The 25196-nt window shown below is 34.5% G+C and overlaps 2 protein-coding genes and 1 pseudogene across 2 annotated transcripts; all 3 read left to right on the plus strand.

The window, feature by feature from the left end:
* Positions 1–13270: 13270 nt before the first annotated feature.
* LOC113729580 (abscisic acid receptor PYL11-like) lies at positions 13271–14265 on the plus strand. Its single transcript, XM_027253855.2, has one exon. It carries the CDS (start codon positions 13369–13371, stop codon positions 14089–14091), a length of 723 nt encoding a protein of 240 aa, XP_027109656.2. The 5' UTR covers positions 13271–13368; the 3' UTR covers positions 14092–14265.
* A 2920-nt stretch (positions 14266–17185) lies between these two features.
* On the plus strand, positions 17186–20748 carry LOC113731082 (low-temperature-induced cysteine proteinase-like). Its single transcript, XM_027256139.2, has 5 exons — positions 17186–17747; positions 19212–19444; positions 19589–19726; positions 19827–20324; positions 20425–20748. The coding sequence occupies exons 1-5, from the start codon at positions 17201–17203 to the stop codon at positions 20563–20565; spliced, it is 1557 nt and encodes a 518-aa protein (XP_027111940.1). The 5' UTR covers positions 17186–17200; the 3' UTR covers positions 20566–20748.
* Positions 20749–20884: 136 nt separating this feature from the next.
* Positions 20885–23900, plus strand: LOC113731081 (cell division cycle protein 48 homolog pseudogene; annotated as a pseudogene).
* The last annotated feature ends 1296 nt before the right edge of the window (positions 23901–25196 follow it).

Below are 25196 nucleotides of genomic sequence, written 5' to 3' on the forward strand. Positions count from 1 at the left end.
CAAAATGTCTTAATAAAAACCAATAAAATCATGAAGCAAAACACAACATTAATGTTTTGAAAACCCTTAATCTAGTAATCACCTTTGCATATCACATATAAAGAATTTTAAACTTGGAGAAATTAAAAAATACAAGATTAATTTCTATATCATATATACTTTAAGGAATATTTGAGGTGTGTTTTTTTTGAAATTTGTCTAAAACTGTACCGTAATTTATTCTAATCATCTTAGAAAAATTTATATTTGTCCAAAATACCAAAAAATTCTTGTGGAAGGGGAAACATGTGCATTTTTTTTTTTTTTTGATATTTGGGGTTTTTTTGAAATTTTTATAAAATTTAAGGTGTTTTAACAAGTTACGGTAAATTGTAACAAAATAGTGTCTTCCTGGTTTTTCGTCACATTTGACAATACTGTACCTTGGTGATCAAATGTGATACTCAAACTTGAAAAGTTTACCTTAACTCACCACGAGGTAGACTTAGGACATTGTAGTGTAGCTTTGGGGCAAACAATATGATTCTGTTTAGTCTTGGTAAATTACCTTTCAGATTCTAAATCATTCCTCGAGGCTCGGCCTAGAGAAGTAACATGATGGTTCAAGACCGACTCTAATGTTTACCATTTCTCAATGGGAAGATAGAGGTTGATTGCTAAAAGGAGGACTACGACAAATGGCAATAAAAAAAAATAATTTCTGTTAATACTTTAGTACGGGCATTCTCCATATTATTTACCCGATATCCAGTCAGTGAACTACAAATACATTGGTGAAGGCGTTGAAGAGTTAGGTGTTCTTTGATAACTTAATTCAATACTTAAATTTAATAGATTTAAATCTTAATAGTTTAATAATTAAAAATTGAACATCTAAGTTAATTAAGTAGCATTGAATTTTTTAGACAAAACTTGTTCCAAAAAATAGGTGATAAACTATTCATTTATTATTGAATGTGATATATGCTCAAATGTATTAGATTTAACACTTAACAATTCAATAATTTAATGGATTCAGATTTTCAGATTTCAGATTTCAATTTTCAAACTTCAGTTTTATCAAACGTACCCTTAGTTTAAATGGAAATCATTCAAAACATTTTTTATATTTTATCAAATTAAATTTTTTATTATTTATTTTTAAAATGTTTACTTTACATCCCTTACATATTTAAATGAGCAAAATTTAGTCTCAATTTAAGTTTTCTATCGCTATTTAGTTTCAAATCACTATATGACCCACATGCAATTATTTTTTAAGTATAAAAAGGTCAAATCTTACTTTTTTAATGGCAAAAATGAATATAGATTGAATTAGATTCCACTTTTTTTACAGGAAAAAATGAATATGATTCAGATTAGATCTTACTTTTTAAGGACAAAATGAATATGAATAGGACCATATCCTTATACTATATAAGAACGAATTTAGGATAAAGACGGTTTTTAGATTTCAACTGCAGGATGGAGCTATTTTGGGAATATGAGAGTGTTTGAAGTGTAATTGGAACATTGAGTACAAGTCATTATAGCTTTAATTTCACTATAATTACTTATATAACCTTTCAGGTATTTAAGGTTATGGCAGGTTTGGTATGTTACAATGTTTGGTGCCAAGTTGAGTATCAAGTACAACTGAATTAAGCTTGTGTTTTGATAGAATTACATAAAAGCCCATTTAATCATTTATTATACTAACATCCAAGCCTTCCAATTTCCTGAAACCTTTCTCATCCGTTAAGGAATTAATTGAATTTTAATTACAATTAATTAACTTAATTATTATCTGAATAATCATTATCATATTTATGCCCCCATGTTTAGCCGATACCCTTTCGTCTTTTTCGGTTTCACCCCTTTGGTTTTATTATGGCTATTAAATATTTGGTGGAATGCGTAGCTTTTCCTTTAAATTGAGGTGAGTTCTTTGGGTTTGTCTTTTTCGATTGTAATTTTTTTTTCCTGATGATTGGTTTATTCAAGAACTCCATATAGTTTGCTTTTTGATACTTCTAATTCCAAAAACTGACTAATTGTATTGTTTTTCTTAGTAGATCCCAGAGATTCTATCTCTGGTCAAAGTACAATTTGAGATAATGTTTTCACTTTCTAAAATAATTAGTAAAGCAATTTTATCATCTTCTCCTCCTCGGCCAATGTATTATCTCTTTATTTAAGTCAAATAACCTTGCGTTTGTTTGGATTGAAATGTTTTGAAATAAAATAATTTGTTTCACAAATTCCAATTACCTTTTTATCTTCCCAATCACCTTTTTATTTCACATACATCACATCACAAAAAGTGTTACAGTAATTATCTCAAATAAATCATCCAAATAAACCCCTTATTCCTCATGAACTTTCTTCTATTGTTCTTGACTCCAGGGATCTGTTGACTACATTCCAGCAGTTATGGTTCAAGTAGTTATTTTTCATGTAATATGATTTGGAATTCAACTTGTGTTTATTTTAATTGAAAATTTTATGATTGTAAAATTTATTAACTTAGAATTTTGTACTTCATTGAAACTAAAAAAGAAAATTAATCATGCTACATAGTACTAAGATGTCATTTGCACTCTATTTGCTTTCCATGTTATGATCTCGTTCTTGTATTCTACTATTTATATAGTTTCAAATACAAAAAATTTGCTTTATCCATAGTTCAAACGAGTCAATTAAGTAGATATGCTATATTGGATACTTATACAAGTAAACATTGGAAAATATCATTAAGCAGTTTCTACCTATAGTTTGCAATTCGAATTCATATGAGGAATTTTTTCTGATTTTAGTTACCATTTTCTACAATTTCAAATTTAGAAAATATTATTTGCACCAATTTTTTATAATCAAGATATTTTCAATTTAGATCTTTAACAATTATACAGATTTGAACTTATTTATGAGATTATAAAGAAATGCCCCTAGCAAAAAATACCAAATCTGAATAGTTTCTACAAAACTTTGAAAAACACCACTTAAGTTTCTTATCTATCTATCATTTATGGGCATTATTATCTCTGTAAGAAACATGTGATTAAGTCGTATTGTGCCCACCAAATTATATAAATAGTTAGTCAAAAATAAATTTATTTTAGATTAGATTGGACGCAAAGTGATTGATGGATAAACTTGACTTGATAATTCAGGTTGAGCTTAAGTCGAGGGAGAAATCAGAAGCATTGCTTGAGGGATCTTTCACGAACATATATAGATTCGAGAGATGAAGGGTCCAATTGATACTTTAAAATATTTTATCATCTTGGATAAGTTTTAGAAGAGACCTTTGGATACTTTTCAATTGCACTTCAAACATTCTCACATTCTCAAACTACCCTTATCTTTGCAGTTGAAATTCAAACATAACCTTTTATCACAACGGATTCTTATATAGTATAACGATAAGGATGTCTCATTGCACATTATTTTTATTGACTCACTATGTAACTTATGTGTTTTCTATTAAAATCACATGATAAAATCATCATATTTCAGTTCCTATACTACAAAATATTAAATAATAATTATTAATTATCTTGAATCACAAGCACCAAATTCCCACGCGTCGCGTGGGCTGTCCCTCCATAGTGTTTAACTACAAATGGGATTTAACCTTTTTACCCCAAAAAAGATCATGTGCGGGTCACGTAATAAATTCAAGGTAAATTTTGCTTGTCAAAAACATAAATTAGAACCAAAATTTACCAACTTGATTTTGTAAAAAATGTAAAGTTATTATCTTAAAAGTGAATGATGAAAAAATTCATTTGGCAAAATGTGAAAGACATTTTGAATGATTTTTCTTAGTTTAAATTAAGCCTCGGACATTTACCCATTAAGGCCTTTCACCATAATTGTTTTGAGTTAATCTAAATCTGCATAATTAGTGCATTTGGTAATCTAATCTAATCTAAAAGAAAAAAAAGAAAAAAAAATCCACAACAAACAAATTTTTTAAAATGAAATTGAAAATGAAAAAACAGAAGAATGAACCAAACCCAAACCCCTCTCCTAACCTCACAAATAAAAAAGGAAAAAGTGAAAATGTGATGTAAAGAGAGATTTGGGCAAAAACACAAAGTACATATACCAACCTTTCGCTTAGAAACCTTTCGCTTAGAAACAACCGCGTGATCTTATTTGTGGATCCACGTGATCTTGGCCTTCATTAAAGAGCCGCGCAGCCAAATTAGGGGTATGGACAAGAAATATGACGATCCTTGCTCGGCAACATCACGGACCCTTTTATAAATATCTCCGCCCTTTTAGCCACGTGGAGGAAGCCTCCACTTGCCCACTTGCCCACTTGGGCCACTTGGCCTTCGCTTTTGTATAGTTTAAAGGGCATGCTTGGAATTTGGATGGAGTATTTTGTTGACATTTAACCAAAATTTTATTATATTATTTTTTAAAAAAATATATTGATATTTTATTCAAAATACCTTGTGAAGTTTTTCAAATTAGTACAACTTGTGAAGTTTTTACAGTGTCACTGTAAATGATGGTGCTTTATCAAAGTTTTATATTTCTAAGACATCGAGTGCCTAACAGACCGAAAGATGTGCACGATATTTTTCTAAGAGGCGAACAATCTATATCTATATAAATTTGAGAAGGGATTTTTAGGAACAAACCTCCACAACCCTTCCCACTCTCAACTCTATTTTCCTAGCATTTCACATTTATCTTATTTCGTAAAAAATATCATGGGCACATTACATCCCACGTTTCCCTCAAATAAGGAGTTAACTTCAACTAACACTCCCACGTCCCCTCAAACAAAAATTTAACTTCCACTTACATTAAAACTCTAACACTCCCACGTTCCCTCAAACAAAAATTTAACTTCCACTTACATTAAAACTGTTTCCACTTACCCGTGCGTCAGATGATTGTAGTACCACTACTGATTCCCATTTTTCAGTGAGTTGAAGAGCATTTACGAGAATAAAGATAGCCCATAATTCAACGGAATTGAAGATAGCACATGATCTTTTCCAACTGCCACGAAGCAACAATATACTTGGTACTACTTTTGGGAATTACTCTTAAAACCCTTCCAATCAACTTCCTTCTCGAACCTCTCAAATTAACTTTATAATGGAACATGGCCGTTTACAGGCATGTCAACAATGCCTGAATTTCAAACTCGCAAGATTGCAAAGGAGGAAACATCTGCTAACAAAATGAAAAGGACGCCACAACGGTCCCGCACAAGAATTAGTTCCAACAACTTTGCGTCGACGAAAGAGAAATCTCACATCAACTACGATGGATAAAATCTCGACTACACCGACTCAAACGCCGCGCCAATCAAATTAGAAGTTTCGGTACTATTTATTCTTTTAATATTGATATTTTCATTGAATTTTCAATTATTAATAATATTCTCAATATTGTAATATTATTGTTGTTTCCATACTAATCCTTGCTAGCTCAATCAACAAAGTATGGTACTATGGCTTTTATGTGAGTTTAGGTATTTAGACATATAGTTCTCATTGTATTAGTAATTAATCAGATTAGTCCCAGAACATGGTCATAGCTTTGATTAGGAAAAACGTTATTTTTTCATTAAATGTCTACCTAAATGTCTTCCCATTAATGCTATTATTTCTACGCACAAAGCGCTAAAAGTTTAGAACAAAAATGGAGATTAAGATATTTTCTCCAGTCACCTCGAGTGACTATCCAGACTTAGAGACAAATAGCTTGGGAAACTGACGAGGGACTAATGTAACATTCTTTTTTTTTCTTTTGAAAAAAATATAAAAGTAAGGTAATGTGAATTAACTGAAACATTATACTGAACAAGGAATGCAGTTTGCATTTATTGCAGAAGTTTTTGGTGGAAGATCATGCTTAAAGTGCTTCACTATAGCCCTTTAAATTTGACAAAGATAATGAGTAATTCCCAAAAGTATACTACGTCCCACATTATGACTGAAAAACTGATCATATCATGAGTTATGCTCATGATGTGACTTATGTAGGTTTTCCCCCAAACTGTTAATATGGTAGCATATTGCTGTAGTACTATTAATTCTGCTCACGCAAAATAGTAGTACTATGAATTATGAGTTGTGATCTTTGGAGTTTCTTTGAAATAAGATGTTCTGAAGGTTGACATTAAGAAATTACTACTAACGGGTAGGTTCGTTTTTTGTGTTTTGGCTTCTTTTTTTTTTGACAGATTTTGTGTCTTACTGCATTACATGTCCTTGGGCTGCTTAAATCTGGATTATGCTGTAATTTTGCTGTGGAAAGTTGGAATCGTGCAAGACAAAAATGTTGACAATCGAGAGAAAGAGCAAAAAAAAAAAAAAAAGGGAATAGATTCAAAAAATAATTCTTGCAAAAATATACGAGACAATGGCACCTAAAAATCTTGCAAAACATTGCTTACGAGAACATATGAGACAATGGCACCTAAAAATTAATATACTTTTTAGGTGTAATCTTATGGACAGTAATCTTATGTATCAAAATAGAAGTTTCGGTACTATTTATTCTTTGAATATTGACATTTTCATTGTAATTTCAATTATTACTAATATTTTCAATATTATAATATAATTGTTGTTTCCATTGTTTACAAGTTTCGATACTATACTTTGCTCTTCAAGACAGGCATGCACGATTCATGTTTCGTTGTGATGCTTCTTATCTTAGAGATTTAAAAACAAAGGTATACATTATTTATATGTATATTTGTTTACACAATATTATTTACAAACTGTCTAAAACAAAAGATAATTTTGAACTATGTATGCTTTTAATTGTCAGAAAAATGGAGGTGCATTGTTCGACCAACACATTAATTCATGCAAAAATCGTGCATTCTCATTTATAGTGTGAACTCCACAAAAAACAACAGAATTAATTAAACCTCCAATACTGGCGTTCGTACTCAGAGTTGACTGGTGTGAAGAATGTTCACACCTTCGTAGAAGATTATCAAATCAAAGGCAAAATGTCTGTAAGTATTTCATTTACTTATCAAATTAAATATTCAATTATATTTAATTGGCTCTTATGTCGTTCAATTTATGATATAGATTTCTATTTTTTTTTTCAGAATCCAATCTTCATCGAAATGATCGTTTATAAATAATGGAGATGTTTTTATCATATATTGAACTATTGTTACAAAGTTTCATTTTTTTAAATATACTTTCATGTGCCCGTGATTATAATATTTTACTATTTTTAAATTCTTCCATAGATTGTAATTTTTTTTAATAATGTAGGCACCGTGCGTAGCACGGGTATTCACACTAGTAATATACAATTGTAAGCATGATTCTTGGTATGTACACAATATACATACTTGTGAATTGTACAAACTTAAACTCTTTATACTGTCTCATCGATGAATAGCAATCTTTACCTCTTAGATATTTATTAGTGAAATTCAACCACAAACTTAACTAGCATAACAAGCTCACGAATGTGGATATTTATGTTACCAAATTTCTAATCCATTATAATTCCCAATATAGAGACACTCAAATAATGACTCTCAGATCAGAGTTTAAATCCCACTTCGTGTAAATGAGAGCATAGTGCTTCTCATTTTTAAAAAATTCGGAGAATACAGTAATTCAACTGTTTGGTTTGAAAGGAGGGTTCTTTGTTCCTTCGGTTCTCGTACAAAGCTAGTTGAACTTCTCCTCCTCCTATGTTGTAAGAGTATATGGTTGCCCCCAAACAAAACAAAAGAAACAGAAGGGTAGCGGTTCTGCCTTCGTTAACGTGGCGAATTGAAGTAGTCACTTTGAGGACCAAGTAAAGGAAACCTGTGACTGGTGTGGATCCTACATTTGGCCTTTTTTCTCCTAAGATCCTCGTTTGGTTGTCGTTTCTTTTTCGAAGTTAGGGATAATTTGGAAAACTTCACCTGACATTCCTCATGGTATCAAGAACTCTTTTAAGGATTTTAAAATCTCAACTTTGACGAGATTAGATTTTTTCTTATCAAAGGACACAAATTGATAACTATTATGCTTTCAACCATAAAGCCTCAAAATAAAAAAAAAAGGACAAAAAATAGCCTTACTTCCATGTTAAGAAAACCAAATTAAATACTCTTGTCATGCTATAAAAACTATAAATTAACTTTAATTTTCTTTTATCCCTTGATACAATCCCCACTAATTTTGTTTCTGCTATTTCAATTCAAATAATGTCATTCCCCACTAATTAAGTAGAGAAAGCGTTTAAATGAAATATCTCTACGATAACAGAGCAAGAACAGGTGATTTAGTGTAAACAATCTGTTATCACTTTTTAAAATTCTTTTTTTACTTTTCAAACAACTTCTCACCACTAATCCCTTCAACTCAACTACTAACATCACATAACCAATAAAATATATATTTATTACGTAAACATAACTGCTTATGGATAGTTGTTTGATTTAACATTTTTGTTTGATTTTTTTGAATTAGCTTTTTTATTTACTATTTCTAGATTTTGTTGTCAAATAATAAATCTACATTCATTATTTTACTTGACAAAATTTTTTATCACCTGCATACACATTGATAAGATACAGAATTTTTTATCACAAAATTTTTTGGATACAAAATTAGATATTACTAGTGTGAATACCCGTGCTACGCACGGTGCCTACATTATTAAAAAAAATTACAATCTATGGAAGAATTTAAAAATAGTAAAATATTATAATCACGGGCACATGAAAGTATATTTAAAAAAATGAAACTTTGTAACAATAGTTCAATATATGATAAAAACATCTCCATTATTTATAAACGATCATTTCGATGAAGATTGGATCCTGAAAAAAAAAATAGAAATCTATATCATAAATTGAACGACATAAGAGCCAATTAAATATAATTGAATATTTAATTTGATAAGTAAATGAAATACTTACAGACATTTTGCCTTTGATTTGATAATCTTCTACGAAAGTGTGAACATTCTTCACACCAGTCAACTCTGAGTACGAACGCCAGTATTGGAGGTTTAATTAATTCTGTTGTTTTTTGTGGAGTTCACACTATAAATGAGAATGCACGATTTTTGCATGAATTAATGTGTTGGTCGAACAATGCACCTCCATTTTTCTGACAATTAAAAGCATACATAGTTCAAAATTATCTTTTGTTTTAGACAGTTTGTAAATAATATTGTGTAAACAAATATACATATAAATAATGTATACCTTTGTTTTTAAATCTCTAAGATAAGAAGCATCACAACGAAACATGAATCGTGCATGCCTGTCTTGAAGAGCAAAGTATAGTATCGAAACTTGTAAACAATGGAAACAACAATTATATTATAATATTGAAAATATTAGTAATAATTGAAATTACAATGAAAATGTCAATATTCAAAGAATAAATAGTACCGAAACTTCTATTTTGATACATAAGATTACTGTCCATAAGATTACACCTAAAAAGTATATTAATTTTTAGGTGCCATTGTCTCATATGTTCTCGTAAGCAATGTTTTGCAAGATTTTTAGGTGCCATTGTCTCGTATATTTTTGCAAGAATTATTTTTTGAATCTATTCCCTTTTTTTTTTTTTTTTGCTCTTTCTCTCGATTGTCAACATTTTTGTCTTGCACGATTCCAACTTTCCACAGCAAAATTACAGCATAATCCAGATTTAAGCAGCCCAAGGACATGTAATGCAGTAAGACACAAAATCTGTCAAAAAAAAAAGAAGCCAAAACACAAAAAACGAACCTACCCGTTAGTAGTAATTTCTTAATGTCAACCTTCAGAACATCTTATTTCAAAGAAACTCCAAAGATCACAACTCATAATTCATAGTACTACTATTTTGCGTGAGCAGAATTAATAGTACTACAGCAATATGCTACCATATTAACAGTTTGGGGGAAAACCTACATAAGTCACATCATGAGCATAACTCATGATATGATCAGTTTTTCAGTCATAATGTGGGACGTAGTATACTTTTGGGAATTACTCATTATCTTTGTCAAATTTAAAGGGCTATAGTGAAGCACTTTAAGCATGATCTTCCACCAAAAACTTCTGCAATAAATGCAAACTGCATTCCTTGTTCAGTATAATGTTTCAGTTAATTCACATTACCTTACTTTTATATTTTTTTCAAAAGAAAAAAAAAGAATGTTACATTAGTCCCTCGTCAGTTTCCCAAGCTATTTGTCTCTAAGTCTGGATAGTCACTCGAGGTGACTGGAGAAAATATCTTAATCTCCATTTTTGTTCTAAACTTTTAGCGCTTTGTGCGTAGAAATAATAGCATTAATGGGAAGACATTTAGGTAGACATTTAATGAAAAAATAACGTTTTTCCTAATCAAAGCTATGACCATGTTCTGGGACTAATCTGATTAATTACTAATACAATGAGAACTATATGTCTAAATACCTAAACTCACATAAAAGCCATAGTACCATACTTTGTTGATTGAGCTAGCAAGGATTAGTATGGAAACAACAATAATATTACAATATTGAGAATATTATTAATAATTGAAAATTCAATGAAAATATCAATATTAAAAGAATAAATAGTACCGAAACTTCTAATTTGATTGGCGCGGCGTTTGAGTCGGTGTAGTCGAGATTTTATCCATCGTAGTTGATGTGAGATTTCTCTTTCGTCGACGCAAAGTTGTTGGAACTAATTCTTGTGCGGGACCGTTGTGGCGTCCTTTTCATTTTGTTAGCAGATGTTTCCTCCTTTGCAATCTTGCGAGTTTGAAATTCAGGCATTGTTGACATGCCTGTAAACGGCCATGTTCCATTATAAAGTTAATTTGAGAGGTTCGAGAAGGAAGTTGATTGGAAGGGTTTTAAGAGTAATTCCCAAAAGTAGTACCAAGTATATTGTTGCTTCGTGGCAGTTGGAAAAGATCATGTGCTATCTTCAATTTCGTTGAATTATGGGCTATCTTTATTCTCGTAAATGCTCTTCAACTCACTGAAAAATGGGAATCAGTAGTGGTACTACAATCATCTGACGCACGGGTAAGTGGAAACAGTTTTAATGTAAGTGGAAGTTAAATTTTTGTTTGAGGGAACGTGGGAGTGTTAGAGTTTTAATGTAAGTGGAAGTTAAATTTTTGTTTGAGGGGACGTGGGAGTGTTAGTTGAAGTTAACTCCTTATTTGAGGGAAACGTGGGATGTAATGTGCCCATGATATTTTTTACGAAATAAGATAAATGTGAAATGCTAGGAAAATAGAGTTGAGAGTGGGAAGGGTTGTGGAGGTTTGTTCCTAAAAATTCCTTCTCAAATTTATATAGATATAGATAGTTGCACCTTTGGTAAAATTCAACAAAAGAAACAACACATTATGAGAAAAAAGTTATGCAAAAGCTTAAATATATAGACAAGATTTTCATCTTTGTACCAAACATTTGATTCTCAAATGGTCGCCTGCAATCCAAAGAGGTAATTTTGCAGTTGTGCACGTTTTGATAACCAAAAAAAAAAAAAAAAAAAAAAATCACTAGAGTTCATTTGAGAAAGCAACATAAAGTTTTATGGGCTTTGTTTACTGTAAAGTAAAATACAATCCTAGCCTAAAAGTTTTAAAAAAGATGCCAGCTATACCTTTACTTCACTTCTATGAACTGAAATTTATATATGTACTTGCTGTTGTATTTGGACAGCAAGAGTTGTGGCGTTTTAGGTTCATGAACAACAAAAAAAGGGTTGAAGAAAAGCATTTTAGTCCGGTGCAATATTAGAGCAAATTACCCAATAGCTATCGAACTTTTCGAATAGTATAGTTTTAATCACTCAACTTTGAAGAGCATGTATTTATTCACTGAACTATCAAAAGTATAAAAATTTAACCTATTTCATCTGTTTCTATCATTAAATCTGTCAGATTTGGTTATGTCAAGTGACTTGTGCAGCCCTTAGATTTAATAGACTTAACGATGGAAATATACGGAACGATTCAAAATTTATACTTTTGATAGTTTAGTGGGTAAATACATATTTTTAAAAGTTAAATGATTAAAACTCTACCATTCGAAAAGTTTAATAACTAGCTAGGTAATTCACCCCCACAATTATTACCATATGCTATTAGGTTTCGTATACGAAATAAACTTTGTTAAGTATTTAGTGCATCAAATTCAACAATTTCCACACATAACAGCTAATACGTCATCAACTAAAATGGGAAAACATTCCGACAAATTTCCCCGCCTTCAAGCTAGGCTTATTGCTATCAACAGTTTGTCCAAAAGCACAAGCCAAAGACGTTTTGATATGGAGATTCATGAACAGAACAAAGCACTAAAGCCAATAAAGCCCAGCTGAAAAAAGCCAAAAAAATTGTTACTAATAAAAAAAATAACAAACCTCCAAAGATAGCCACAAATTCAAGTTCAAAATCACTTCCTTTAGCATATTTTTGTCTTGTTACACAATGCATTAAATATTATCAACTTTTGTGGTCGATAATCAATTCCAAAATAGGACTTTGTTTCTTTCTTCTTTTTTTCTTAATTTTTTTTCTTGATAATGGCGAAGTTTTTTAGGCGATCAATTCTTCTAAATTGCAAGTTGTATGTTCATGTTCCTTAATTATGCTGGTGATCATCAAGACGCCCAGTAGAAAAATTTGAGAATAAAAACCTTATAATTTGATAGCAACGTTTTGTTAACGGATCTGATCTAAAAGTCAAGTAGGTACTAGTACGAGAACATGAACAATATGATCTTCGCTAATTTTAAAAGTTATACTTTGAGGAGCCGAATTTCATATAAGTACTCTATGGTTAACTTAAATATTTTTTAAATTTTCAAGAAGGTAAAAATTTTATTTATAAAGAATATTATTGAAAACTTTCAAACGATTATTGGACAAGAACATATTTTGTAAAACTTAGGGCGATGCCCCCGCTCTATCCCGTTATGTCTGTTTTTGGTTTGGACTAAAGTGTTCAAAGTAACAGAAAATGTTCTTTATAATGGAATTGTCTAAAATGCAGCAAAAAAAAAAAAGAAGCTAGTTTAGAAGCTAAAATTATCTGAAATGGCCAATATATAGATAATTGTATTCCTATGATTTAATACTTTTTCACATAACCCTTATAATCTATACATAGCTCCCTTTATGGTTAACAAATAATTTTTATCTTGACATTTAGATATTTTTGACATTTTAGTTAGCTTCATTGCGGAGGATAAGTTTGATCCGTTTGATACTTTAGTTTGAATCATGAGAGAAAAGATTACGAGCCTACAATTTCTATTTTTACGTAGCTACCCATCATTCATGTTCCCTATATAAATTTGGTCTTGGCTGCCCCAAAAGTTCATGTCACGCACCAAGAAATAAAATTTGAAATTAGACCTCCAAATCAATAATGTATCACAACCCCATTCCAAGTCATCAAGAAAGTAACCAAAACTCCAAAGCACTACTAAAGATGATGAGCCAATATCACGCCCACGATGATCTCTTCCCAAACCAGTGCACTTCAAGCCTAGTCCAAGAAATAGACGCACCGCTTTCTCTGGTCTGGTCTTTGGTCCGTCAATTCGACAACCCACAAGCCTACAAGCTGTTCATCAAGAACTGCACCATGACAGCCGGTGACGGCGGCATCGGAAGCGTCCGGGAGGTCATGGTCGTGTCAGGTTTGCCGGCTGAAACAAGCAGGGAAAGACTAGATAAACTGGATGATGACTTGCATGTTATGGAGTTCAGCATAATTGGCGGCGATCATAGGCTTGTGAATTATCAGTCCACAACTACGTTGCATGAGGATGATGGCGGAAGGAGTGATCAGACGGTGGTGATTGAATCTTACGTTGTGGATATTGACTTGCATGTTATGGAGTTCAGCATAATTGGCGGCGATCATAGGCTTGTGAATTATCAGTCCACAACTACGTTGCATGAGGATGATGGCGGAAGGAGTGATCAGACGGTGGTGATTGAATCTTACGTTGTGGATATTCCACCGGACAGTAGTGAGATGGATACGTGCTTGTTTGCTGACACTATAGTTGCCTGTAACCTGAGGTCTTTGGCTAAAATCAGTGAGAAAATGGCACGGAAAGTTCAAGTTCCTCCAGCCGCTTGACTGTTCAAGCTTTTGAATTTTCCTATTTCTCCTTTTCTATTTTGTTGGCTGGACTTTTCCTAGTCATTTGGATTCCAGTGTTTTCTTTTTCTTTTTTTTGGGTTTTTTTTGTGCTTGTTTTAATTAGATCTCGTAAGAATTAATTAACGCAAGTCAAAGTTACTTTTTCATTTAGTTTTTTTTTTTGGTTGATTGAATGTTTGGTAGAGATTTTGCAGATATTAGTGATCAACATTTAGCTTGCTTACAAAATCTTGGGTTGGGCATTTGGCAAAAATTTAGCCAAAGGAAAATGATGATCCTGCGGAATCTCACATTAAAAATTGATTCACTTCTTATTTTTTAATTATTGCTATGTTTTTGTTTATCGTATTTTTTAGGTGAACTGATAATGAAATGGGCAGCAGAAGCAGGGAATATTCCAGATGACGTGTCCAAGATGGAGGTGGATGACAGATTCGGTCTACAGCGCACAAGTTTTTTTTTTTTTTTTTTCTTTAAATGGAATGCTTTGAACTCAGACCTCTTACTTAGAATTCTTCCAAGGTTATAAAATCGAATTCTTGATTTTTTGGCTTTTATCTTAATTTTTTTAGTTATTAATAGGACTACAGAAAAAGGAAAAGAAAAAGAAGAAAATAATATTATACAGTTTTTTTTCTCAGCAATAATATAGCCAAAGTTATGGCAATAGTTGTTGAGGCAACCCCCAAGACAATGAATACAAGTTGGAGTACATTTCTTTTACTTGACTTGTGATTTGTAATTGTATGACATGGTGGAAGATCCAACCTTTGTGCACCACAAAGTGCCTCATTCAACATGAAGGATTCACTTGTGAAATTGGTGAAAGGACCATTTGAAGGAACTTCACCACTCAAACCATTAAAGGAAACATTCCAGTACTTGAGAGTCTGAAGTGCCTCCAAAGATTTGGGAATCAAGAGTAAATTTTTAAATAGTTATGAAAAAAAAATTGTTCTACAAGAGAGGTTGTTTTTAGGGCTGATTCTAGAAGTAGAATCTTGCATTTCTCAAATGCGAGTTTAAGGACTTCGCATTTGATAAATGCGAGGTTCATGTTTCTGAAAAAAATGATAAAGGTTTTTGGTTTAAAAAAAAAAAAGAAGTGCACAAAGCTCGCATTTAACAAATGCAAGCTTGGTTAACTATTTTCCCAACTAAGCCGCCCATCTTCGAAACAGAGGAGCAGGTTCTAACCCCCCAAAACCTAAGGTAATTTCGATTTGGAAATACCAAAATTACTCCCGTTTTTTAGGTCAATACCAAAATTCAAACCACTACAAACATAGCATCCATCATCAGGTTTCAAATATCCGAGGAAGTTCTAGATTTGTTTCCAAAAGCTGCAAAAACTCACTCTGTCTCCATAGAAGTACGTTGTCGCCGGAAAGCTTCAAAAAGTCGCCGGAAAAGTAGTTGGAGGGTGAGTTTAGGGACTATCTTGCTATGTCGGGTGAGTTTAAATTTTAATAAACCAATAAAAAAAAAGATGAACCGTCAATCTGCATTGTCTATATCAATTGTGAGGTGCCAGACTGACCTTGTATCCGGTTTTCTTTTTTTTTTCTTTTTTTTTGGATTTTGTGGGCTGAAAATTTAAAGTGACTTCGCATTCAGCAAGCTCAAGATTTCGCATTTGCTGAATGCGAAGACCCTTGGACGGAATTCTATACTCAAAACAGCCCCTTTGCAGAGATTTTTTAAAATTCATCGTCATTTTGGAAATTTCTCTGGGAATCAAACCAGAGAGATTGTTATGAGATAGATCTAAAAGTTCTAAACGTAACACATTACCAACTGACTCGGGAATAGGTCCTGTCAGCTGATTATGTGCCAAAGAAAGATTGAACAAGTTTTGTAAATCTCCAATTGAATCTGGAATATTATTTGACAATTGATTGACTGATAAATCTAGAACAGCAGTACCTTTGAGATTTCCAATATCTGGAGGTACAAAACCATGCAAGGAATTTGAGGAAAGGTTAAGGACAAAGAGATCTTTCAGTTTCCACGAGCTTGTAGGTATATTGGAAGACAATGCATTGGAATCTAGATAAATCTCTCGTGGGGACGTGACATTGCCTAAGCAATTTGGAACTGAACCCCGTAATTGCTGCTCAACTCCATGATTCCCAAGTTTCTGTAATTTACAGAGACTGATGGGGAAGGACACTCCCATTCTCTTTGTATTGTGGCTCAAAGATAATCGTTGAAGCTTCTGCAAATTGTCGAATGAGCTTGGAAGAAATCCAGTTAACTCATTCCCAGACAAGTCTAACAATAGTAAATTAGTGTCAAAAGTTCAAGACAATTTGCCAATAAATTTAGTCATTTAGTACACATCACATAGAATGGTTAAAAGTAAGATGTTATGATGTAGCACTAGTTGAATACAACACGATCCAGTATCATACCATTCCGGAAAAATCATTCAAAGTTAGACTGATTTTCAAAATTAATGGTCTTTTCCATTCAGAATGAATTTCAAAATTTATTCCATTCTGCTGAAATATCAAGAATCCATTCTTTTCAGAGTGCCTTCATCCTCATCCTGCAGTGTATGAAAAGTTGAAAACCTCGGTGCAAAAATTAGGCCAAAATTCGGGTAGACCAGGTATTAAAAAATTTAATAGTTCAGATTGTGCCACATCACTTAATGAAATGATATGGCATAATCTCAAATGTGATCCCAAAAATTTTCCGATTTTACATAAAGTGCTTCCTAGTTGGGGTAGGAAGAATAAAAAGGCCCACAGGCTCTCTCAGCTAGCAAAACTCTCTATGGGCAAAGGTGATGAGAAAGTTGTTCACATTATTGTTGTGGGATTATGGAACAAACGGTCACCGTGGACTTGCAACCAGACAGTTTTAATTCGTTCGGATTGGTAGGTATGCCCCATAAGGGAGCTATCATTACTATGATATTCTAGCCCTATGCTGTTTGGTCAGGAGATTATTTGACAAAAAGGAAACTATACGCTTGAATTGGGGTTTCAACAAACACACATGCACGAGCAGAGCGGACTTGTGGAGTTTAATATTTCTGACTGGTAGGTGAAGTATATTACTTCATCCTTGCAGAATAATGGACTATAAATATCAGAAATCATGGATAGGGATAATGCAGATGACAACAATGACCCATGCTTCCCTTCTTTTGCTAGTTCTTTTCTTGATTTTGGTCACGTTTACAACCTTGAGCTCCGGTCTTCTTAATGATCAATACTCAATTATAGGCAAAAATGATGAAGAGTTTCTTTCAGAGGAAAGGGTCGCTGAGATCTTCCAAGAATGGAAGGACAAGCATGGAAAAGTGTACAAACATGTACAGGAGGCAGAGAAGAGGTTCCAGAATTTCAGAAAAAATTTGAAGTATATAGTGGAGAAGAACTCAATGAGGCAATCGAACTCAGGGCATGTTGTGGGGTTGAACAAATTTGCTGATATGAGTAATGAGGAGTTCAAGAAGGTGTATATTTCAAAGATCAAGGATGGGAAGAGGATAACAGATCAAAGAGGTGAGTTTAATATTGCTTTGAGAAAGTCCAATGCAGCCTCTTGTGAAGCTCCTACATCTTTGGACTGGAGGAAGCATGGGGTTGTGACTGGCGTTAAGGACCAGGGAGGGTGTGGTAAGTTTCTTTATACCTTTGGTCGAAGTCATTTGGTTCATTATTTTCTCCTGATAGTACAAAGTTAGTCAAATTTGTTACCCAAAACTAGTCAGGACTAATGATAATTGATGGTAGTCTTGAAGATTTGAGGTCAAATTTCACCCTTGTAATTTTGTGGAAATTGTTTTCTTGCTGAATTCAAAGAAGTCCTGCTGCTGTTGCTATCACAGGATGGATCTAGCATGATTGGACGGAATATCTATATATGGAAACTAGGACTCTTTATGGGGGTAATTTTTTCACCAAATTGTTAATAATATTTGTCTAAGTTATAGTATCTCATTACCGATTAATTCCTTGAGCAATTTCTTACAATTATGAGTGGATGAATGATTTAAGAATAACCCATATCGATAACTAAGATTCCGTGAAGCTTGCAAATAAAAGCAGTTGCACAAACAAAGATGGAAATTGACTTTTGTTAATATTGACAATGTGCAGTATTAGGTACGAATTTGCTGTCTCCCTCTGTATTCTTGCCCTCTTTGTTGTCCGACAGCAAAAGGCAGATTAATTTCATTAATTACAGAGCCAAATCCGCAACAAGTATCCAATAGACACAAATAGTTGGTGAGAAGTAAATTTCACAACTGGAGATAGAATATATATATATTTTTGGTATACTTTCCAATTGCTAGAGATATTTTGTTACAGACTTGGCTAGTACTCTCTACAATTAGAAGACAATTTGATGTACGTGACATAAATACAAGTAGTCAGAATCATAATCTAAAGACAACATAATCTCTTCTGTCAAGCAATTCCATTTTTGATAGTCAGACACTTAAATTTTGTTAATCAAATTGCTGGAAATTGTCCAGTGACAATGTATGGGGGAGAGTTCCAAAAGGATTCTGGCTTACTATTGGTTTTCCAGCCTCCTGACACAGTGAACTTGAATAATATGTTTACAATCTCCATTGATCTCCTTCTTTTCCTCTGTAATTGGGCCAATTATTGAGAAGTCCTCCATCTGGTTCTGCAAGTGATGAATGATTGAGATGGCATCACCTTCCACACTTTATTTGGAAGATATACCGTTTCTCTTGCAGCTACAGCTTCAGCCACCTCTGACTAAACTAAATTAAACGTGCTCTCATTTGCTTCCCTCTTTACTACTTAATGACCAAATTTTTGTGATGTTAATGGACAAAATTGGTGTCTTTTCAATCCATGAGGCAACTGCAGAAAGAATAAATCTGTGGAACTTGATGATAATCGAAAATTATTACTAGTAACCAAAATTACTACTAACTTATCTTGTTCTCAAGTAATTATTAGAAACTAGCCACATGCTGATGATACTCGATTACAAAGCAAACTATTTTCAACCCTGTTTTGACATCAGTTGTATGGAAATCTGAATGTTCCTCCCCTAATGCACGGAGATATGGAAAGTAAACGCATCCCTGTTGTGTACAGGAAGTTGTTGGTCATTTTCTACGACTGGAGCCATAGAAGGAATAAATGCACTAGTCACAGGAGATCTCATTAGCCTTTCAGAGCAAGAACTCGTGGACTGTGATGCAACCAATGATGGCTGTGAAGGTGGATATATGGACTATGCTTTTGAGTGGGTGATCAGCAATGGAGGGATTGATACTGAATCTGATTATCCATACACTGGCATAGATGGCACCTGCAACATCACTAAGGTATGCTGTCTCTCTCTTGCCAATCTGTTACTGGTTATCAAACTTAAGAGTTCAGTAATTGTTCATTTATCCTTGTTTCTGTATCTTTGTTAGATTATCTACCATCAATGCTTGCTTACTATGAAACTGGTTATTCTTGATTAGGAGGAACGCAAGATTGTAACAATTGATGGCTACAAAGATGTGGCAGACGAAGAGAGTGCCCTGCTTTGTGCTGTCGTCCAGCAACCTATTAGTGTGGGCATAGATGGTTCTGCAATAGATTTTCAGCTATATACCGGAGTACTTCCATTAGTCAAATCCATTCATACGTGCACAATTTTTAGTGAAAAATTCTTAGTATTTCCCGATGCTGAAAAATATCATGTTCTTGTTATCATAGGGGATATATGATGGAGAGTGCTCAGACAATCCAGATGATATAGATCATGCAGTTCTAATAGTTGGTTATGGTTCTCAAGGTGGTGAGGACTATTGGATCATAAAGAATTCATGGGGTACCTATTGGGGAATGGAGGGATATGCCTATATAAGAAGAAACACTAAGTTGAAAAACGGTGTTTGTGCAATCAATGCAATGGCTTCTTATCCAACCAAAGAATCCTCTTCTTCTCCATCTCCTTATCCCTCCCCTGCTGTTCCACCACCTCCACCAGTAAATCCACCGCCGCCACCACCGCCTTCTCCATCTCCTAGTGATTGTGGAGACTACTCTTACTGTCCACCAGATGAGACATGCTGCTGTCTCCTTGAATTCCGCCACTTTTGCTTCGTGCAAGGTTGCTGTGATTACGAAAATGCTGTTTGCTGTACTGGCACAGATTATTGCTGTCCTAGTGACTTTCCGATTTGCGATGTTGATGATGGCCTTTGTCTCAGGGTATGGTACCACCAAATTAATCTTTTTGCTTACATATTAAACTTCAATCGTTGTATGGCTATTCTGACAATCTTACATCTTTTGACATTTGGTTCTGCAGAACTTTGGAGACTTCCTGGGAGTGGCAGCAAAGAAGCGAACAATGGCTAAGCACAAATTTCCATGGAGTAAAACTCACGAAGTCAAGAAGGCTTACAAGCCTCTCCTATGGAAGAGGAATCAGTTAGCAGCAATGCGCTGAGAAGAAACATTGCATTAAATTTGGCATGGCATACGTATTTCTGGGCTGGCGTTGGTATTTGAATCTTGGAGTATCACTTTGTAATTTTTCCGTCATAAAAAAAAAAAAGTATCACTATCTCCTTGCATGTAATGAAGATGATATCCCTCTTGAGTGCAATAAATTTATGTTTTCTCATTCAAATTTGCTACTGCCAACTCCAATTAGTTCAAAGTTACTTCAATTCCCATTACATCAATATTACTATGGCTTGGATTTGTTAAATTTTCAGGAATTGCTAACATATTTTTTATTATAAGCCTAGGGATTCTGCATCCCATTGCAATCATATTTTTGTTCAAGGTAAAGTCCAAATATGTCGAGTTATATCTCTATTTAGATATTCTTAGAATTCTCATGATTCCTTTACGGTTTCCTTTTCATGTAAGCCTTTGAACCCTTCACGAAATCACCGACTTGAAGACGGTTTGGGAAGTGAGAGTATGGTGACATAGTGTTGGGAAAGTAATCCCATATAGGAAACTGATATAAAACCGTAATCCGTAAGGAAACTGGAAAACAAGAATCGTGGTTGGTTGGTTGGTTGGTTTAAGGATTAGAGAAAGGAAACAAGACAACCTTTTCCAACAGGAAAAGGGATAACTTCCCACTGCCTATATATATGAGATAAAAGGAAACGGCCGTCTTCTGTTCAATTCTATTCCATTGTATTCTGTTTTATTCAATACATCAGTAATTTTGCAAAAGATAATATAGCCATGAGTAAGCAAATTGATGAATCCTCCTGCCGGAGGGGGACGAAGAGGGACTTCAGCACTGCAATTTTGGAGAAGAAGAAGTCCGCGAATAGGCTTCTTGTGGACGAGGCAATCAACGATGACAATTCGGTTGTGGCTTTAAACCACGAAACTATGGAAAAGCTTCATCTTTTCCATGGAGATACCATCTTGATCAAGGGAAAGAAGAGAAGGGATACAGTCTGTATAGTCCTCGCTGATGAGAATTGCGAGGAACCAAAGATTCGAATGAACAAAGTTGTCAGGTCGAACCTCCGGGTTAGGCTTGGGGATGTTGTTTCGGTGCATCAATGTCCTGATGTCAAGTATGGTAAACGTGTGCACATACTTCCCATGGATGACACTGTTGAAGGGATTACCGGAAACCTTTTTGATGTTTATGTAAAACCGTACTTCTTGGAGACGTATCGTCCGGTCAGGAAGGGTGATCTTTTCCTTGCAAGAGGATTGATGAGAAGCGTTGAATTCAAGGTCATCGAAACTGACCCTCCTGAGTATTGCATTGTGGCGCCTGATACTGAGATCTTTTGCGAGGGTGAGCCGGTGAAGAGGGAGGATGAAGATCGCCTGGATGACGTTGGTTATGATGATGTTGGAGGAGTCCGTAGACAGATGGCTCAAATTCGTGAACTTGTGGAGTTGCCTCTGAGGCACCCACAGCTGTTTAAATCAATTGGTGTCAAGCCTCCAAAAGGCATTCTGCTTTATGGTCCTCCAGGATCAGGAAAGACCTTGATAGCCAGAGCTGTAGCTAATGAAACTGGTGCTTTCTTCTTTTGTATCAATGGACCTGAAATCATGTCAAAGCTGGCAGGAGAAAGTGAAAGCAATCTAAGGAAAGCATTCGAGGAAGCTGAGAAGAATGCCCCGTCTATCATATTTATTGATGAGATTGATTCAATTGCTCCCAAGCGGGAAAAGACGAATGGAGAAGTTGAGAAAAGAATTGTTTCTCAGCTTTTGACACTCATGGATGGGCTCAAGTCACGTGCCCATGTCATCGTTATGGGTGCAACTAACCGTCCAAATAGCATTGATCCTGCCCTTAGAAGGTTTGGGAGATTCGATAGGGAAATAGACATTGGTGTTCCAGATGAAGTTGGGCGGCTTGAGGTTCTTCGTATCCATACAAAGAACATGAAGTTGGCTGAAGATGTGAATTTGGAAAAGATTTCCAGCAATACTCATGGCTACGTTGGTGCTGACTTGGCCGCTTTGTGCACTGAGGCAGCACTCCAGTGTATCAGGGAAAAGATGGATGTAATAGATCTTGAAGATGAATCAATTGATGCCGAGATACTCAACTCGATGGCTGTCACCAACGAGCACTTCCAGACTGCGCTCGGGATGAGCAATCCCTCTGCTCTGCGAGAAACCTTGGTTGAAGTTCCAAACATTAACTGGGAGGATGTTGGAGGCCTTGAGAATGTGAAGCGTGAGCTTCAGGAGACTGTTCAATATCCAGTCGAGCACCCTGAGAAATTTGAGAAGTTTGGCATGTCACCATCAAAGGGAGTTCTTTTCTATGGTCCACCAGGTTGCGGGAAAACTTTGCTGGCCAAGGCTATTGCAAATGAGTGTCAAGCTAACTTCATCAGTATCAAGGGTCCTGAATTGCTTTCCATGTGGTTTGGAGAGGCTGAGGCTAATGTCAGAGATATATTCGACAAGGCTCGCCAATCTGCTCCTTGTGTCATCTTCTTTGATGAATTGGATTCAATTGCTGTCCAGAGAGGAAGTCAGGCAGGAGATTCTGGGGCCGCTGACAGAGTTTTAAATCAACTTCTAACTGAGATGGATGGGATGAACGCAAAGAAAACTGTCTTCATTATTGGGGCCACAAACAGACCTGACATTATTGATCCTGCTCTTTTGAGACCTGGCCGTCTTGATCAATTGATATACATCCCTCTCCCTGATGAAGAATCTCGACATCAGATTTTCAAAGCATGCCTCAGGAAATTGCCTGTTTCTAGGCAAGTAGACTTGAGGACTCTAGCAAAGTATACTGAAGGCTTTAGTGGTGCTGATATTACTGAGATATGCCAACGTGCGTGCAAATATGCAATCAGAGAGAACATTGAGAAGGATATCGAGAAGGAGAGGAAGAGGAGAGATAATCCTGAGGCGATGGAAGAAGACATCAAGGACGAAGCATCTGAAATCACAGCTGGTCACTTTGAAGAATCAATGAAGTATGCTCGTAGGAGTGTCAGTGATGCTGACATAAAAAAATATCAGAAATTTGCTCAAACATTGCAGCAGTCCAGAGGATTTGGTACTGAATTTCGCTTCTCTGAGTCCAGTGGCCCGGCTCTAGGATCTGATGCTTATGCAACATCTGCTGGTGGTGCTGCCGAAGATGAGCTATATGCTTAGGCTGTCTTTGTTTATGACATGTTAGCTTGAATGTCTAAGTACCTTTTTTGGCTCAATTGTCGGTTTGATTTTCCCCTGTAAAATAGGATAAAGAGATTAGACTGTCCTTGTTTTCCTGCATCTTTAAAGTACCTCAATAATAACAATCTCTTTGCAATAGTTCTTCCTATTAGAAGCTAAGCAGTGTCAGTCATCTGCAATTGTTATCTTATTCAATTCAGCCCTCTCTTCCACAGTGCACTTTCTGCTGTTTTTGCATAGCATTACAAAATTGATGCCTTTCATGGTCGGAGAAGTCACGATTAATACAGAACAATGAGCCTACAAGCAGATGATCCTCCAACTAGTGTCCATCATGGTGACTGATAAAAGCCCTTTTCAGAAAACTACCAGGATGCTCAATGACCCAACACTTCTTGTTACTAGTGACTCTTGAAAAAAGCATTATACATTAGCATAGTTTCACTTAAAATTTGTTGTGTAAATACTTCTTCTTTCCAACATAATTTTCTGAGCTGAGAAAGAATCCTGTAAAGCTGCAAAAGCCCAAGTAAAAATTATTATTTCCAAAGCAAACAAATAACATCAGAAACACAATTTACAATCAAAAGCAAGCAGTGGAAACGATTAACTAAAAGGCAATAAAAAGACAAGTGATTGCGTAAATGCATGATGCTGGGCGATCGAAATGCTTGCAGTTTTGAGGCATGCAACGAATCCCCTCATTGACGAAGAATCCGGGAACTTTGATAATCCAATTCTTGAATGCAGACCAAATGTTCGAGAAACTGCCTGTAAGAAATTACCCCGTGAGAGACTGAGAGCTGAAGCAGTTTCATGATTCATGAGTTTTCAGGAACACGTTGCTCAAATTATAGTAGGCTGCCACCTACGTGGCTGAGGCGAAAGACATAAAATGGAAAGTGGAGCTGCTGAAGTTTTACTGTTTTACCTTCCTATACCTACACTATTTAGAAATTACGGTCTCCTAAGTCCTCAAAGATTTCTTTTGAAACCTATTAGCCCTCAATATCTCTTCTACAACAATATAATACCCCGCATTTTCATTGGAAATAATGATCAGAGGTGATATATAAATATGAATGACACAATTATATACATTGAAAGTGTGTGTATATATGTGTGTGCGTGTGTGTGTCTATGTATATATGTATATGTATATGTATTATCTAATAATCATTTTAACTATGAGAAAATTGGTTGTTTGGATTGCAAATTTTCAATTGTTTTTTGGAAAAAAATTACTGTAATATTTTTGTAGAATGTAATGTATGTGAGATAAAAAGATAATTAAAAATATGTAAAAGATATATTCATGAAAAATGTAAAATTCAAACAGGTTTTGTTCAAGAATTTTCTAAAAAATAACATTAAAAAAATTTTAAGCAATATGGCCATGTAAAATCTAATTGTTCTCATCCGATAATTTTCTTT

The sequence above is a fragment of the Coffea arabica genome, chromosome 2e (genome assembly GCF_036785885.1).
Source record: "Coffea arabica cultivar ET-39 chromosome 2e, Coffea Arabica ET-39 HiFi, whole genome shotgun sequence".
NCBI classification, from domain to species: Eukaryota; Viridiplantae; Streptophyta; class Magnoliopsida; order Gentianales; family Rubiaceae; genus Coffea; species Coffea arabica.

Bases quoted from the DNA above. Each gene is read 5' to 3' on its own strand.
- LOC113729580 (XM_027253855.2), top strand. From the start codon at position 13,369: ATGTATCACAACCCCATTCCAAGTCATCAAGAAAGTAACCAAAACTCC.
- LOC113731082 (XM_027256139.2), top strand. From the start codon at position 17,201: ATGGACTATAAATATCAGAAATCATGGATAGGGATAATGCAGATGACA. The intron at 19,727-19,826 runs GTACTTCCATTA...TTGTTATCATAG, and splicing joins ATTTTCAGCTATATACCGGA to GGGATATATGATGGAGAGTG. The intron at 20,325-20,424 runs GTATGGTACCAC...TTGGTTCTGCAG, and splicing joins ATGATGGCCTTTGTCTCAGG to AACTTTGGAGACTTCCTGGG.